At 49.8% G+C, this 17,852-nt stretch overlaps 1 protein-coding gene across 1 annotated transcript; it reads left to right on the top strand.

Moving 5' to 3' along the window:
- Positions 1–465: 465 nt before the first annotated feature.
- On the top strand, positions 466–9,166 carry LOC135809298 (WW domain-containing transcription regulator protein 1-like). The gene is made up of 2 exons (XM_065322625.1): positions 466–1,327; positions 6,923–9,166. The coding sequence occupies exons 1-2, from the start codon at positions 789–791 to the stop codon at positions 7,998–8,000; spliced, it is 1,617 nt and encodes a 538-aa protein (XP_065178697.1). The 5' UTR covers positions 466–788; the 3' UTR covers positions 8,001–9,166.
- The last annotated feature ends 8,686 nt before the right edge of the window (positions 9,167–17,852 follow it).

The raw sequence follows: 17,852 nt of genomic DNA, 5'->3' as shown, positions 1-17,852 counted from the left end.
ACCCACCACTCAGGGGTCGGATTTCAGTTGCCAGCGCTGTATGTACTGGGCAGTCTGGGGCTGTACTGTGTAGTACTACAGACTTACCCATGGCATGGCGGACCTGCACGTGCCCCTGTACATCACTCATCATATGCATATCAGCGATTCAGCGGACCTGCCTTGTTATCATGTGTGTTGTCCTAGCTGGATCGACGCAGCGTCTATGTAAGTGAGTCCTTCCTTGTTTGCTAGCGCCTTCAGTGCATCTGATGCATGGGGAGTTTCTCGTGTTTGCCACCAAGTCCCAGTACTGACGTCGATCAGGTGCCGACATGTGACTTGAGAGAAGAGTGAGAATGTTACAAAGCTACTGCGCGAGTCATCACAATGCATGATTGTACAAGTCCAGGCATTTGGCATTGACGAGTTGCAGAAGTATCCGTACCGACTGCCGATCCATGGCCACTGATGATACTTGATAGCAATGCAGGCTGTTGAGTGTTGCTACTGACTGTACTGCTGCATCATGTACATACATGTGTCCCTGTGCTGTTCAACACATCATTGCCAAGAATCCCCTGCCAAAACTGGCAACAGCACGGCTTGGATCGAGGCGCATAGGAAATTCGTTTTTGGGTAGATTTGCTTGTCGTTCTGTAGCTGCACTCAGCAGCACTACCAGCTTCAAGCCCATCAGTGCATCACGACACCAGTAGCGTAGCCTAGGGAAGGCTGCCGAGCCTGAACCTCAAACAAATATCGTCTCCCCAAACCAACTCTCATAGCTGGCCGCCCTTACTGCGCTGATGGAGGGCAGGTTAGCCAGCCAGAATGGATCGCTTCTGGCCAGCGGTGGAGAGGCTCAAGCGACCAGCAGCGTTGTACACATGCGACAGGATTCCGAGCAGGAGATGCACGCGTTGTTCGAGGCCTTGGTCAATCCAGCTAAACAGCGCAGTGTCCCCATGAAGGATAGGGATCTGCCCAGCTCCTTCTTTCGTCCGCAGAGCACCAATGCTATGGCGAGCAACTCGAACAGTGGCAACACGGTCTCGCTGAGCTCAGCACAGCACAGCAGGGATAACAGCATGGACTCGAACATGCAACAGCAGCAGCAGGATATTGGTTCGGCGGTCGAGCTGCGTGGTGTCCACGGGCATGGTGCTCACGTTGGACACAGTCGCTCAGTGTCCCTGCCTGCCCAGTCTCTGTACGGAACGCAGTCAGCCAGGGTGGGTGAGCTGCCCATGGCCACACAGCAGGGCAGCCTGGATGTTGGTGATCGAGCACTGGGACCAGGATGGGAGGAAGCTTTGAAAAGAGAGGGAAAGGCAAACTACATCAAGTGAGTGCTACAAATTTGGGCACTGTTATGCACTGTTATGCACTGGCACAACACGCAACTTACTTAAAATTTACCAGTAAAAGCAAGAAAGTGATGAACTGATAAGTCCTGGAATGAATTTTTTATCTAATAGTGTTCTGAACACTATCCAGAAAAGCCAAGCCAATACCTAGGAAAGTGCATAAGTAATCACTGCAAAGGCAAATTCTGTCAGTACAGGAAATGGCGAATTATTTGTATATCAACAAAAAAAAGTATGGCCGTTTCTGGATTTCAAAAATGATCAATAAAAAGTATGGCCTTTACCTACGCAAAATCTCGTAAAGGCACATTCTTGTTAGACTGATTAGATGGTGTAAAACTGTTACAAAACTGTTACAACATGATGGGAGTATTCGGTGACAAGCTTGCAAGAACAAGCCAGGCCTTTGTAATTAAAATTATTTGAAAAGTACAAAGTAAAAGCTATCATAGTTTAACACACGGAGCACAGAAGCCATATACAGTCAAATTCGCTAATAACGACTGCGGATATAACGACAATTCGTAAATAACGACAGAATTTCCATGCCCAGAGCAAAGTCCCATGTAACTGTGATACATAATTATAATGAGACTTCGGGTATAACGACACTTCGCGAATAAGGACACTTCTCTGATGCCCCGCCGAGTGTCGTTATACGCAAAGTTGACTGTAAGTAGTTTCGACTAGGGCTTTCGTACCAATAGTTTCAAGTCGAATACGATGGTCATTAACACGGCAGCAAGCAAGTCCTTATAACCGGCACTGGTACGAAAGGCCCAGACAAAGCTATTATGTCTTCTGTGCTGCGTATACTGATTTGTTTCCTTCTAACCAAGAATCTATTCTATCATGGTTTAGTTGTCATCAGTTGAGGGAGTTGACGGCTTAGTAATGTTATACTATTTAAGTTCATTGCCTCAACAGTACAACGTACAAATATCAAGAGGGACGACTGAAAAAGAGAAATGAAATGAAACAGAGGAGAAAGGGGAAAAAACGGAGGGGGTGGGTGGACGTGGAGGATTCCTAAACCAGTACTGCAATCAGTAAAGTCAATATAGCACGCAGCACATTGTTATTTGATCCTGAGATATTCCTGTGCATGCTGCAGCCACACAATTCACCACCGACACATTGAAGTCAGACTCAAACCAAAGGTTGGCAATCAGTTCAAGAGTTACCGCATTTCGGGAGTATAAGACACACCTGAGTATAATGCGCACCCCCCCCCCCCCTTTAGTAACGATTTTGGCAATTTAAGGTGTATCTGGAGTATAACGCGCAGGCTGGATTTCAGAGCATTGTCGATCGTAAAGACAGTACCTTAGTGTGACCATTGTCAGAATTTACCACAAGATTACTAATTTGTACAAAGAGAAAGACCAAGGAACTACAAGTTACGCTATACTGTCCACTAACACTAATATGTACATGTGTATAATGCATATGCTACAGGGGGGGTCTCACATGCATCATGCATCAGCAGTGTAGCTGTAGACACTGGAAAAGTCATGCACACATATGGCTTGCCCAGGCTGAGCGGTGGCAAACTTCTCAACAATTTGATGCATTGCATTACATTTCGAAGTACATGTATACGTACGCGCATTTTCATATCCTGAGCATAGGGCGCACCTGAGATTTTGGGATTGATAATTATAGTACATCTAAAGTATGCACTAGACTCTGGCAAATACATATGGGACTGCCCTATTATGGGACTGCCCTATTAAAATATGAATAAATAATAACAAATACAGTAACTTGATATAGACATTGGTCAGTGGGGCTATTGGTGGGCGATGGCTGCGTGTAGCTGCGTGTAGCTGCCCAGGTTTGTACTAGTGCACCATGCGTGGCCTTGGTGGCATTGTTCAGCCTCAATTATTGTCTTTTTGACAGAGGATGCCCAGGGGTTCACTAGGCTTTGACGAGAGCCCAGGCACATAAGCACACACACGCACACACACACACGGTGACAGGAGTGAGTGAGAAGACAGTGGTGCAGGTGGTGGTGGTGGGGGGGGGGAGCCTCGGGAGAGAGAGAGAGAGAGAGAGAGAGAGAGAGAGAGAGAGAGAGAGAGAGAGAGAGAGAGAGAGAGAGAGAGAGAGAGAGAGAGAGAGAGAGAGAGAGAGAGGTGAGAGAGAGAGAGAGAGAGAGAGAGAGAGTGAGAGAGCGAGAGAGAGAGAGAGAGAGAGAGAGAGAGAGAGAGAGAGAGAGAGAGAGAGAGAGAGAGTGAGTGAGAGGGAGAGAGAGAGAGAGAGAGAGAGAGAGAGAGAGAGAGAGAGAGAGAGAGAGAGAGAGAGAGGGAGAGAGAGGGAAAGGGGGGGGGGATGGATGGATAAGGCCAGGAAGATCCATGGAGTTATGCCACCTGGTGTGTGAAGAAATAGTCCTCATTTCCATAAGTGCAGGTGCTGCAACTCCCAACGCGTATGTTTAGCGGCACGTGTGGCAAGTCTGCAGGAAGAAACGTTTCAAAAGAAGAATGCATAGTTATGTTGTGTATAACAGTTAGATTCAATTTACATCTTTAGACCCAAAAAACTTCCCCATTGCCCGACGCATAAAATGTCCCTTGGTACACCAGTAACTGCATTACTCAGCTTCCCAGACCAGGCTTGTATTAGTTGTAACGGATATTGAATATTGTACAGGGGTGTGTTGCATGGCTTGTAGGGCAAATACTGCAATGCCATTCGCTGATGAATGGCGGCAGCTAGTGGCCTGAAGTACACCACTTCTATGAATGCACTTGGGAAGTGATTTTCTGTGCGCCAGGGCACAACCAGTTTGCACGTTCCTGCAGATATTCTCACCTTTTTTTCCTGATCACATGGCCAGTGCATAGCCATTGCTGGGTCATGCTATTTTCCGCTACACTCCAGTGCACAGATGGAGAGTATTTGTGTGGCAGTGATCACACATGTGACCTGTACGTGCTGTTTGTCCTATCTGCTTCATGAATTTGGAAGCTGAGCAGGCCTACACGCCCCAGGTATAATAATAGTAAACACTCCACTAGTGTATGGAGGTTGTGGAATATATCAGCGTCAGTGGATTTGTGCTGAATGCGGCAACTAGCACGGGAACTGATACTCTGTACTAAGCATACCCGATGATGTCATCCGTCAGAATGATGTCATCAGTTGAAGTGGTTTGCATGGAGTGGCTTCGTAAGCATGTGTGATGATGTCATTCGCCTGCAGGTAGGGATGCGGTAGTTTGCATCAGTTCCTATTGTGTTCTGATGTCGAATGGTTTTTTTGCTGTGCTGCATGAGGAACTGCGTCCAGTAGGATCAGCAATCCGCACCAGACAACCTGTCGTTCAGCAAGGCAATACTTACTGGTGGGGCCATATATAGCCAGCTTGGGCTGGACAGTGGTTGGCTGTTCCCGTGACAACACCCTTGTGACATACTCCAGTGTATTGCAAGACTCTATGCTGTTCATGACATGTGGAAAAGTGGCATGCCATGTGAGCAGGGGCACAAGTGGGCATAGTTTGTAGTGCTGAGGGTATCATGTTCAAACCCCGCCACAGGATCAGGATAATCAATAGACCAATCCCGAAAAGATTGTCTGGGTTCGAAAGGGGGCATGTCACCTGAGAGTACACGGTAAAACACATACATGGCACTACCTGATCAGCATGCAGCCCAGGATATGTTTGATAGTTTGCGTGTGAATGCGGGGGTAAGTACACGATCTTCTCGTTAGTTGCATGCAAGAGAGACGATCCGACAGAAAGCAAATCTCTGTGTGGGTTTCTCCCTCGCACTGATAATGTTCTCCTGTTGGAGTCGAAATGCTAATCCATAATCCTTGTTTCGCTCTTCTGTGTAGTGTGAAGAGGTCAACGAACATGTAGAGCTCACCTTGATGAAGTAGGCAAAGCTGTGAGCGCTATGGATCAAAGCGATAGGCCCTAAATCTTACGAGATATTTCGAGCGCTATTGTTTGTTGCGAGCGCTTCGTCTTCGATGAGTCCTGCCTCTTTCCTGGCAGCTGCCCTCCTATAGGACCAACCACGAAGTGACTGTACTCATCTGCAGCCGATCAATGTTGTACTGCGCAAGAAGATTGCGTTTTCGCCAAGCCAGTGCCCCGCCAAAGACCATCGCCATGTCACACCGTCGGAACGAGTTCATGATGAGAATCATCATTCGCGCGAGCTTGATGAAGAACTATTTCGAAAGACAACATAGTCTCTACCCCCGGGACGACAACTATGCGCAGGTCCTGGAAGGGGAGAATGTCTCCAGCGATAAGAACGAAGACGACGGCGGTATTTCGGCAACCTGGAGTCAGCGGAGTTCGTCAAGCTCTTCCGCCTCCGCAATCCGGTACATGTGCAGTGGGTGACATGTCGCAGTAGGTGACATGTCGACACGAGCGTGCGGGAACACAGCATACACTATAGTACTGTTGCGAGAGTTTGCGGAAGGAGTCCAAGTCGGGAAATCCATCAGCTCCAAAAGCTACCTGTAGGTGGGCGATGAGACTCCAGCTTCAGACTACAACAGTCAGGACTTGTAAATAGTTGAACTTTGTGAAGCAGCAGATCGAGAAGTTAGTTGAAATCTTAGCTGTTGCAGTATGTCGGCGCTATGTAGCTTGTATTTTTTACGGAGAGTCGATCGCCACGCGAATGTTTCTCTCCTCACCGAGAGCTAGATGGCCTCCAAACTCCATCAGGGCCTGCCTAAGGTACCGAAGGTCCTTTGACTAGCTGCTGGCAGGACTCCATCAAATCCTTTAGCTTCAGCTCGGCGAGCAAAAGTCTCTCTCTCCTCCGCCACGAGCTGACACACACAAACTGAATACAAAACGATGCACTTCACATGAGCTGGCTTGCACGCGTGCCCCCTTTCACGAACCCAGACAATCTTTTCGGGATTGGTCTATTGCTAATAACCTCTCCTCCGCTCAGCCGCACTTCACGCCTTACAGTGGTTATGATGCCCAACACGTTGAGATACAGTGGAACTGGGATAAGACGTACACCCTCGGGAAGTGGGAAAAAGTGCGTAGTATTTGAGGTACTTCTTATCCAAAGTTGACTCCTGCGGCCCCACTAATACCATACATACGCAGTATGTGAACATGTATTGCACTCAGAAATGTACCTTGTTAGTGCCACCAAGCGCCTTGATGGGTGAAGGTGCATGAAAACACCAAAAAGTACGTAGGATGCAAAGCTAGGTCTCTTGGGAACAAGTATCAGGGAGGGTCGGTGACTGGTTGCGAACCCGTACTCGAAATGAAATCGATTTCACTTCGTGTATGAATTGTGTAATGCATAAGAGGTTAAGTGACTCGCGAACAAGGTGCGCTTTGATTTCCATGGTAACAGCCCGGACTCGTGTCAACGAATCCGATCTACGGGATCTTTACGGAATTCTAACCCAGACCCCTGATCCATTGACTCGTCTCGTACAAGACAAACGAGTCTCTGAACCCCTCTACTCAGTAAGTTTGAGAGACAGAAGCATTAGGGATTTAGGTGAGGTTCTCAAACTCTACGTGTGCGTGTGTGTCCTTGATATCTTGTGTCATCTCTTAGTCACATGCTGGGTGAGACTAACTGGAACAATCCTGGTCAAGAGCATGATAGTCGGGGTAGAGGCGGCAGTTTTCACCAGCCGCAGCAGCAGGCCACACCGTTCTTCACGCCCACGCAGGATGCGCGAGCGCTGAGCGACATTGTCCACAGTCATCAGTTCTCGGCGCCTCACATGCACACCTCATACCCCAACAGCGGTGAGACGCGTGCCCGTGCCGCTAGCATGCTAGACCCTCGTGGTGTTGCTGCAGGCCAATCCATGGCCGTGAACCAGAAACTGCTCCAGCAGAAGCGTCTTGAGGATGCAAAACGCCTAGAAGAAGTTCAACAACAGCAACAGCAGCAGCGCCAGAGAGGTGTGCAGCGGATGAGGCAGTCGACCAGTCCCGGTCTCGGTGCGTTCATGGGCTCGCCAAGCAATCAATCCTGGCAGTACTCGTCCGGCGTAGCATCACCTGGCACGTCGGGTGGCAACGTGATGACAGCGCACATGAGAGATGCATCGGGCGACTCCGCGTACGGCCTACAGGACATGTCGCTGGGAGGGGGACTGTCGGCGGCGGCGCAAGGCCAGCACGATCTTCACCCCGGCTACGTGCCAGGCGGTGGTGGCGGCGGCAGTTTGCAGGGCCGAATGCAGCAACAACAGCAGCAGCTGCAGCAGAGTGTGTATCAGCCGGGTGAAATTCCCAGCGGCGGCGGTGCTGCCGCTGGCTTGTCACAAGCACAACACCATGCACAACACCATGCACAGCAACAACAGCAGCAGCCATTCATGTCCAGTCAGATAGGCGGTGCTGTGTCGCAGAATCGTTTCGCCGGGTCGGGCTACTCGTCTCCGTCCAACATGCAGGACAGCCTTGTGTCCGGTATGGGTGGCAGCGCTGACCAGACTTCCGCAGCCGCCATGCAAATGGACATGGGAGCTGGAGTCGGTGCCGCTGGTAGCCTTCAACCAATGATGATTGATGCAACGCTGGACAGCAACCGCTTTAATGTCGGCTATGGCCAGTCGCAACTAGGTCAGATGCCGACCGAGACGGCTATGATGCCACATCACGGAGCAACCTATTTATGATATTGTCTTCTTGCCGGTGCGCGCGTGTGTGTGTGTGTGTGTGTGTGTGTGTGTGTGTGTGTGTGTGTATGTGTGTGTGTGTGTGTGTGTGTGTGTGTGTGTGTGTGTGTGTGTGTGTGTGTGTGTGTGTGTGTGTGTGTGTTAGTGTGTGTGTGTTAGCATGCATGCACATTTGTGTATGTGCGTGCATGTGTGTGTGTGTGCACGTGTGTGTGTGTGTATGTTGTGTGGCCCTGTGGATACTGATTGTGACTATACACAACAAGAAGAGCATTTCGCTCACAGCTGCGCTATTGCCTTGCCAAAGCCGCCCGGAGTTCCATTACACATGCTGTCCCTCTGCTTCACAAACCGGAGGGATGGAGCTACAAAGGTACACACGCACTGGTATCGCTATCTGCCTGGACGTCAGTGCTGCCAGTCAGGCAACCAGTTGCCGGCGCTAACTTGATATGATCATACTGCTAGAATTGCCTGTTGCCAACTCATTGACGACATATTGACGACTCAGTATAGATGAGTGAAATGATGAGTGTTCCCCTCCTGCCAGCCAGGACACTTTATTATAACTAGTAGAGTAAAATTATGTTAGCAGCCAATCTGCAAAGCATACTCCTATACCTATTTTGAGACTAAAAAATATTCTTTGCTCTCGTGCGAAAGCCGCCCGCCCACACAAGATTGTCAGTATCATTGCGCAATCCGCCTCCTCCATTCTCCTTCTGTGAACACGTGTTTCCGTTATTACCCTCCCATTCTTTTCCGTCTCTTCATCAAGTTTTTTTTATGGTTAAGGTAGAATTTAGGTCAATTTAGTGTAGATTTACAAGCTAGTAGGAATATTTAGCGGCCATTGCACTCCATTGTTTTCATTGTCCTGCAGTTTGAACTCTTTTATTCTCACGCAGTTGTTGTTGTTGTTGTTGAAAACAAACTTTAGCAATAGCTGTTATTTGTAATGACAACTTGCAGGTAGCTTCAGTTCTGCCCTGCCTCCCCCCCCCCCCCTCTAGCCTGCTCACATAGGTCAGTTAGTGCCTCTAGTGTTGAAGCCTTTAGGTATGATCTTCCTCTTATCTATGAGACAATTATACTACATAATCATTCATTATGGAAGCAGCAGCAAGCCAACAACACCTCTCACACAGGAGTGGGGTTGCAACTAACATTTCGGACTCGGATTTTAGTGCCGTGTGGGGTGGTATGTGGTGGTGTAGCCTCTGCTCATGCTGTTGTGTTTTCGTGTCTGGGTAAGTGGAATGCAAGTCCAATGCATGCTGATTCATTATTGTTTGAGAGAGACAGAGGCAGAGAGAGAGACAGAGGTTGCCTACGTGAAAGTCGAAGTTGCAAGTTGCCTGATGATCGTGACTACTTGATACTCGGAGTTGCAAAATAACAACTTCTCTCTCTCTTCCCTGATAATGGTGGCTACGTGAAACTCGGAGTTGCAACCCAGCTTCCTCTCTCTCTCTCTCTCTCTCTCTCTCTCTCTCTCTCTCTCTCTCTCTCTCTCTCTCTCTCTCTCTCTCTCTCTCTCTCTCTCTCTCTCTCTCTCTCTCTCTCTCTCTCTCTCTCTCTCTCTCTCTCTCTCTCTCTCTCTCTCTCTCTCTCTCTCTCTCTCTCTCTCTCTCTCTCTCTCTCTCTCTCTCTCTCTCTCTCTCTCTCTCTCTCTCTCTCTCTCTCTCTCTCTCTCTCTCTCTCTCTCTCTCTCTCTCTCTCTCTCTCCTAGTAATGATCCTGTGTGGATCATTCAGCAAACCTGCATTACGCTGCAAGAATGCACCAGTCCCTGCTCAATACACAGTGTTTCGGTGAGTCCACTCCTCATTAACTGTTAGTTGATCTTGAGTTGGCTGTGGAAAATAGCCTAAACATGATAGCAAGGGTGTAGTACAAAGCAAAGAACGCTCAGTCAATGAACAACATTAGAACAAAACAAAGGGGAGGCGGTAGACAACACACGTACACCATGTACACGACTGGTAGATCTACTGTGGACTACCGCAAACGTTCAAAGGTAGATCTACAGTCATAATATTAGTATAGTGTTCAGTAGTGGGTGCTACTGCTAGCAAGACAGAACGCGGGAGGCAGGCGTGTTTGAACTGGTGGTAGGTCTACTGGGTAATACCACGCACGTCGGATGGCAGGGTGTTCCATAAAATGGACCCGCGAGCGGTTGAACGGTCATGGCCGGCTTTGGACGCAGATTCGGGCAACCGAAGACCCAAGCTGCGTTGCGCGCGCGTTGTGCGAGTACTGGGACGCTCCAGAAGGGCTTGCAGTGCATTGCTTGCCCGTCCATTCGACCAACGCCAGATCATAACAAGGGTATTTTGCTTGTGGACCTCTCAGATGCCATGCAGCTGCAGACGAGCAAGCAGAGGTTGGGCGCTTGTGCGAGGTGGCAGGCCGAATAAGGCGGGTGCCGCACGGTTTTGTTGGACCTTAAGGCGGCTCCGCTGGTCTTGTCGAAGGCAACCATGCAGAGAACGCCACGGACCCGGAGAGCAAATCTGGCATCACAACGGATTTCACGTACTGTTCTCTGGACCTTCTTGTAAGGCAACGGCGGACTCTCCAGAGTGCTCCCACCCTCTGGGAGACCTTCTTTACAGCATTGTTAACGTGCTCATCTATCGTGATGCCCAGGTACTTCGCATGGGGGACTACTGCCGTTCTGGTAGCGAGTTTCTACGGCATTTGACAGTAATGTCGTGGCCGGGAATTCGCAGGACATGGCTTTTGCTAGTGTTCAGGATTAGATTCCGTTCCTGGAGGTGGTTAGAAATCTCGGTTGTAGACTTTGTGGGAACTCACAATACTTCATGACAATCAGGGTGGCTGAACGTGCGAGCAATGTCGTCAGCAAACTGCACTGAGAGGGACGGGCTGGCAATGGTAGGCATATGCCCTGGTGTAGATGTTGAAAGGCACGGGTCCGAGAACGGAACCCTGCGGGACGCCACATGAGCATGTGCTACAGACACCAACGGATCCAACGATTTGCACTTGTTGGGTGCGTCCTTCTTCTTCTCAGTCTTCGGTAACTACAAGTCATAATAAAATGACTGTGAGACTGAGAGTACAGTGTACATGTAGTAGAAACTTAGATCAGTTTCTCCAGTTGCAAGGACTGGATAGCTTCTGATGGTTGTGTGAGAATTGCTTCCCTGACTGACGTGAAGGTACATAGACGTGTAGCTGCTCGACTGCTGTGTCTGGCAGGGCAAGCTAGCAGGAGGTGGGCATCATCATCAACTGTTCCAGGACAGTGAGTGCAATCGGGTGAAGGTGCCGCCTCAATCTGGAACAAGTACTTGTTCAGCAGGCTGCAGTGGCCAGTGAGGAGTTGATTGAGGATGGTGGTCTCATGCCGGGACGAAGGGCTGCGGAACTTGCTGGTGTTGAGCAATGGCCGGGGGTATGCGGTTGCAGACCGAATTGAAGCCTTGGCAGCTTGGATAGGTAGCTGAACCTGGGCCTGTACACACTGTGTTCCATTCCGCGCAAGGCGATCCGCCTTGTCATTGAGAGCAACACCGCAGTGGCTGCTGATCCAGACAAGGTTGATGGAATGCGCCTTCCGAGCAACCTCTGTCAGAGCATCGAACGCAGCGATGGTGTCTGGGCTGATCCTGTATGGGTCTCCACGGAGGGCATCTACGAGGGAGAGGCTGTCAGTGACCAGCACAACGTCCGTCTCCATGGTGGTAAGGTCGTAGACTGCCCTCAGGCCAGCTGCTGCTGCCGCTACTTCGGCAGTGAAGGATGTTGCGACAGCGCCAGCTGGTAGACACCCAGACAGTATCTCTGACCGCTGGGTTGCAGTGGTTTCCATGACAAGAAAACCACCTCCACCAGCGTTGGTGTCAGAGACACTGCCATCTGTCCAAAATGTCTAGACGCCGCGAGGAACAACAGGAGCGATAGGCTTCCTCCAGGCATGCTAGTGCCTCTACAAGTCGTACAGTAGGAGGGTCAGACCGGGTGCAAGCGAACTTGAAAACAGATAGGTTCGGAACGGAGGACCAGGGTGGAGGATGGGATGGCAAAGGTGCAGGGGATGGTGGAAGATGCCGCTCTGCCATTTGTCTCCATGTCTCCTTGGTGTTGTGGATCCGAACAGGGTATGTTGACTGCAACACGGCACTAGCTGGCGTAGGAGCACTATGGGGCTTCGCGATGTTAGCTATACAGGCCGCCTGGCGCGCGACTTACAGCTGGATAGTTGGTGCACCAGCTATTTCACGTAGTTGATTCGTAGGTGTTGTCTTCGTGCACCCAGTGGAGAGGTGGAGGCAGCTATTGTAGGCAACATCAAGATGATGCTGACCTTGCTTGGTGGCAAGACCATAGTAGGCTGGTGCCCCGTACAGACCAGAAGAGAGCACGTACTGGTTGACAAGCCGAGTGGTGTTTTGCTGATTGAGGCCCCAGCTATGGCCACTCGTAGCTCGCACGATTCGAAGGCGTTGTTCAATGCGACGGCGTGCAGCGAGGCACTGTTCCTTAAAACTCATCGTTGAGTTGACCAATATACCGAGGAAGCGAGCTGAATCAGCTGAAGGGATAGGTGTGCCGTTCAAGGTCTGCGGGATGGCAGCAAAGCGGATGGCATATGAAGTCGATATCACAACCTGCACAGATTTTGAGCCATTCAGGGTGATACAGCTGCGCCGGCAGAAGTCGGCAACATGGTTCAACAGATCCTGAGTGACAGATTGGAGAGCCTCGACCAGACGGCTGGAGACAGCAATAGCGATGTCGTCAGCATACAAGAAAGGCATAAAGTCCGCACAGTGCTTTGCTAGGTTGGGCAGCTTTAGGTCATCGAAGATGGGCGCCATATACAGAAGCCAAACGACGGGAGACATCGAGGAGCCTTGCGGGACACCACGGTGGATGGATCTCTTCTTGCTCACTGTAGACCCCCACTTGGTGTCAACTTCCCTGCCGCGAATGAAGGAATTGATCCACTTTGTGAGCCTGGCAGGCGGGTCCAATGCTCCAAGTCTGGAGCCGCCGATCTTCGATGGCAAGCCCTCGCAGTTCAAGGAGTGGGCTTTCTCCATTGAGCTGGCGATTCGGTCACTGGGAATCACCGACTCATCGGTGATGGTGGATTACGCAGCGGGCTCCCTGAGCGGCAACGCCAAGCTATGGCTCATCGCATCGTTGGATACGGGTGTGGAGTTCTCGACGTGGCCAGCGCTGCGTGAAGCCCTCGCCAAGGTGTACGGTCCGTTGCATCATCAAGAGCGGGTGCGACTGGATCTCTTCACTGTCAGGCAGCACTCAAGCTTGGAGAGCTATGTCACCGAGTTCTCACGTCTAAGCCTACAAGTGCCCGAGATCGACGAGTTGACCCGAGGACTGCTGTTCGTAAATGGACTGCACCCATCTGTCAAGACCCGGGTGCTGCGAGAGCACCCCACTGATCTGAGGCGTCACCTGAGTCGGCAGGGTGGATGCTTTGCTTGTCGGAAGCCAGGTCACCTAGCTCGGGATTGTCCCAGCAATCAACACCCAAACGCTGGTCGCCAGTGAAGAATGGCGTGCGCTCGCTGGCGACCAAGCGGAAAGCACCCAACGATTACCCGGTTGACATACGCAACCGTTACAGCGTACTAGAGCTGGAAGAACCGACGCTGCAAGCTGATTCGGAAGATGTTGCCGAACAGGAATCCCATGTCAGCAACGTTGATCTCGCAGTACAGGACACGGAGCTTCCTTTGGAGCATGACCTTCTCCGTGTTGAGGGCAGGATCAACGGCCGCCGGGCAATTATGCTTATTGACTCGGGATCGACGCACGACTTCATATCGGAAGCTTTCGTGCAAAGAAACGGCCTTGTTACGGAGAGCAAGGACGAAACACTGAAGGTAACCCTGGCTGATGGCTCATCGACATCATCGGGACTGCAGAGGACCGGTCCGGTAAAGGTTATCGTGAAAGACTTCAGCGACACCCAATCTTTCACAGTTTTTCCGTTGAGCCGCTATGATGCTATCCTGGGCAAGCCATGGCTGACCAGACACAATCCGGATATCAACTTTCAGACCAACGAAGTCAAACTGAACGGAGAGCCGCTCGTTGCTAAACCCCCTTCCGGCCAAAATAGTGATACGGAGCATCAGGAGTCGCCGCCAATTGAGAGCATGCTCATATCTGGTTCCCAGGCTCGCCGCGAGTTGAGGAAAGGCGCGCAGGGAATCCTGGCGTGGGTCAACGCTACTGACGACGAGGAGGAGGACAGCAAGCCATCAGCCGCCAGACAACACCCAGATCATCAAGAGCAACTGGCTAACCTTCTGCGGCGGTACTCGGACATCTTTCCAGACGACCTGCCGACCGAGCTTCCGCCAGAGAGGGATGTCGACCATGAGATTGTGACTGAGGAGGGTGCCGTTCCTCCATCACGGGCTGCCTACCGTCTCCCCAAACCCGAGATGGATGAATTGCAAGCCCAGCTCACGGAACTCCTCCGCAAGGGCTTCATCGAACCCAGCAAGTCACCATACGGTGCCCCAGTCTTTTTCGTTAAAAAGTCTGATGGCTCATTGCGCATGGTTTGTGATTGGCGGAATTTGAACAGGATCACCATCAAAAACAAAGCTTGCCTCCCAAACATTGATGACCTGTTTGATACCATTCAAGGGAGCTCATACTTCAGTAAGCTGGATTTACGCTCGGGATACAGCTTAGGATCCGTCAGGAAGATGTACCTAAGACGGCTATCAATACTCCCTTCGGTCATTTCCAGTTCCGGGTCATGGGCTTTGGATTAACTAACGCCCCTGCCACGTTTCAGTCACTGATGAACAGTATTCTCCAACCGTACTTACGGCGGTTTGTGGTAGTGTTTCTGGATGATATTCTTATCTTCAGCAAATCCTGGCAAGATCATCTTGAACATATCCAGACAGTTCTTGAGACGCTCCGGAAAAATAGGCTATTCTGTAAGCAGTCGAAATGTGAGTTTGGTGTCAAGGATGTTCTGTTTCTAGGGCATCGCATCGACGGTGAATGTATCGCTCCAGATCCAAAGAAGCTTAAAGCAGTGAGGGAATGGCAGCCACTGACGACAGTTACGGAGGTGAGACAGTTCCTTGGTTTTGCGAACTACTTTAGAAGATTTATTGAGCACTACTCTACTATATCGCGGCCATTAGAGGAGATCACTGGCAAACATGCCAGGTTCGAATGGAGTGGCCCCCGTCAGCATGCATTCGAATCCCTGAGACAGGCCTTGTTGAGTGCACCGCTGTTGAAACTAGCAAGCGTGCAGAAGCCTTTCAGAGTTGCAACAGACGCAAGTGATTTTGCAATAGCAGGGGGAAAACGATAGTGCTTGGCATCCTGTGGCATATGCCAGTCGTAAGCTGTCACAAGCGGAGCGAAATTACACTGCTGCAGAACGCGAAACCCTGGCGGTGGTGTTTGCACTGCGATCCTGGAGAATTTATCTATTCCAGCATTTTGAAGTGTTCAGTGACAGCATGGCCGTAGTCTACTTGAGCACAAGCGCGAAGCTAGATGGGTTGAATTTCTTGCAGACTATGACTTCACAGTTAATCACAAACCCGGCAAGGAAAATATGGCTGATGCGTTATCCCGCCGCCCTGATCTGCGCGGGTCGGCAATTGGCAATGTAGTTGAGGAAAAGGATTGCCCACCCATCCTACCAGCACCCCATTTGAATACGATTGAGTTTGCTTTGGAACTGAGTGATAATGTTGCTGAGATGATTTCGGAAGCATATCAGAATGACGAACAGCTTTCCCCAATAATTCAGCGGCTGCGCGGCGATTCCTCTGATAATCTACACGAGCGGTACTATTGGGATGAAGAGTCCAGGTACCTATACCTCCGTGCAGCCCCAAACAATCGCTTGTGTGTACCCAAGTGTGCAGTAAGGCTTCAGCTCCTGCAGGAGTACCACGACTGTGTTACGGCAGGCCATCAGGGACGGGATCGTACATATTTCCGGCTTCGTCAATTCTTCTATTGGCCCAAGATGGGCCTTGACGTGAAGAAATTTGTTAAATCTTGCGGCATATGTCAGCGCACTAAGGGTGGGTTGCCTAGATCCGGTTTGCTGCAATCGCTTTCAGTACCAGACACCCCCTGGAAAGATATTTCCATGGACTTTATCGTTGGCTTACCCCAGACCCCTCAGGGCTTTGATGCAATTTATACATTTGTTGACCGGCTTACAAAATGTGTCCATTTAGTCCCCACGACTTCCAAAATTGACGCTTAGGGTTCTGCTGATTTGTATCTCCAGAATGTGTTTAGATTACACGGTTTGAGTTCCACTATTGTTTGTGATCGGGACCCAAGATTTACTTCTGAATTTTTCCGGGAATTGTTTCATCAATTAGGTACCACCTTGTCGTTTAGTACGGCCAATCACCCACAGACCGATGGGCAGACTGAGAGAATGAATAGAGTAATTGAGGATATGCTTAGAGCGTTTGTTAACCACAAACAAGATAATTGGGACAAGCTTCTGCCTCTTTGCGAATTTGCAATTATTTAGAAAAGCGATCCTGTCAGCTTTTCTATTATTGTGTTCACATGGCAGAAAAAACGACACCGCTATGCTACGTAAGTTTCTACGTAAGGTGCTCGGTACTTCACTTAGGCTACGTAAGTTTCTACGTAAGGTGCTCGGTATTAGATCTACCAACGGGTGGTAGCCGCGTGCTGTGCACGTGCACGGCAGACATTGTGTTGCATGCAATGCAGTCCGTTTTCGGATGTGCATGCGCGAGGAACTTCCTTCTTTGGAACTGCTTCTTGCATGAGCTGTTTCGGATATTTCGTGTCCTGGCTTATTTCGCTTCGGCTCTGCTGAGACCTCTTTTCACGGAATATTACTCAATGACAGGTGAGTTGACCAGTTCCCTTTGATTCATTTGCTTGTGTTGACTCTTTCATTTACGAAAAGTGTGCTGATTTTAGGTGGAATACAATAAATAATGGAAAAGCTGACAGGATCTCTTTTCTAAATTTAGCTTTTCTGCTGTCGAGGCCTCCTTTTACGGAATACTCAATGACAAGTGATCTCTGAGTTGACCAGTTTCCTTCGATTCATTTGCTTATGCTCACCCTTTCATTTACGGAAACGTGTGCTGATTTTATTCGGATTTAGATCCATTCGTATCTCTTTGCCCTTGCCAACAGTGTGCGAAGAACGCGAGTTCACCTTCTTGACGGTAAGGCTTACATTGTATGTTGCTGCTGAGGCTTAGATGTGTTGTCGAAATACTCATGTTCATTGTACATTGGTACGTTACAAGTAAGGCACTGGTCATGATTGCTTCCGGCATTCCGTGCCCCGATCATAGGGTAGAATCTGAATTTTGCAGTGGCATAGCATCGTTGGCAGTTCCCAATCTGTAGGGGAAGGTTCAAGGACGCATTGGCCCAGGACTAGTATGCAAGATAAATTCGCATATCAGGGAAAATCTCCATTATGGAGAGGTTCATGCATTCAGTGACTTGTTTGCTTCATACGAAACAAGCCAATAGGGAGGTTCTGCTATACGTGAAACGTAGAGAAATCACGTAGAGAGCAGGTGTCTGGGTTAGAGTCTACGGCTTCGCGTGTTTTGGCTCCAGATTTCTACGCGGAGATGGGGTTCTCTACGTTGTGGCACACGCAGAGAAAATTTGCTGGGTATCGATCAACTGCATGCAGAAAACTGCCAAATATGGAAGGGAAAATTCCCAGTACACATTCCACGTGACTTCTCTAGGTGAAACGTAGAGCAGAACAGCATTTCTTTACGTTACGGGAACGCGAAGAAAGTTCGCGTGATTCTTTGCGTCGCGTTCCCA

Source organism: Sycon ciliatum, chromosome 2 (genome assembly GCF_964019385.1).
Source record: "Sycon ciliatum chromosome 2, ocSycCili1.1, whole genome shotgun sequence".
Classification (NCBI taxonomy): Eukaryota; Metazoa; Porifera; class Calcarea; order Leucosolenida; family Sycettidae; genus Sycon; species Sycon ciliatum.
Note: the sequence above shows the minus strand (reverse complement) of the source record. Positions and strands in the feature narration are given on the sequence as shown.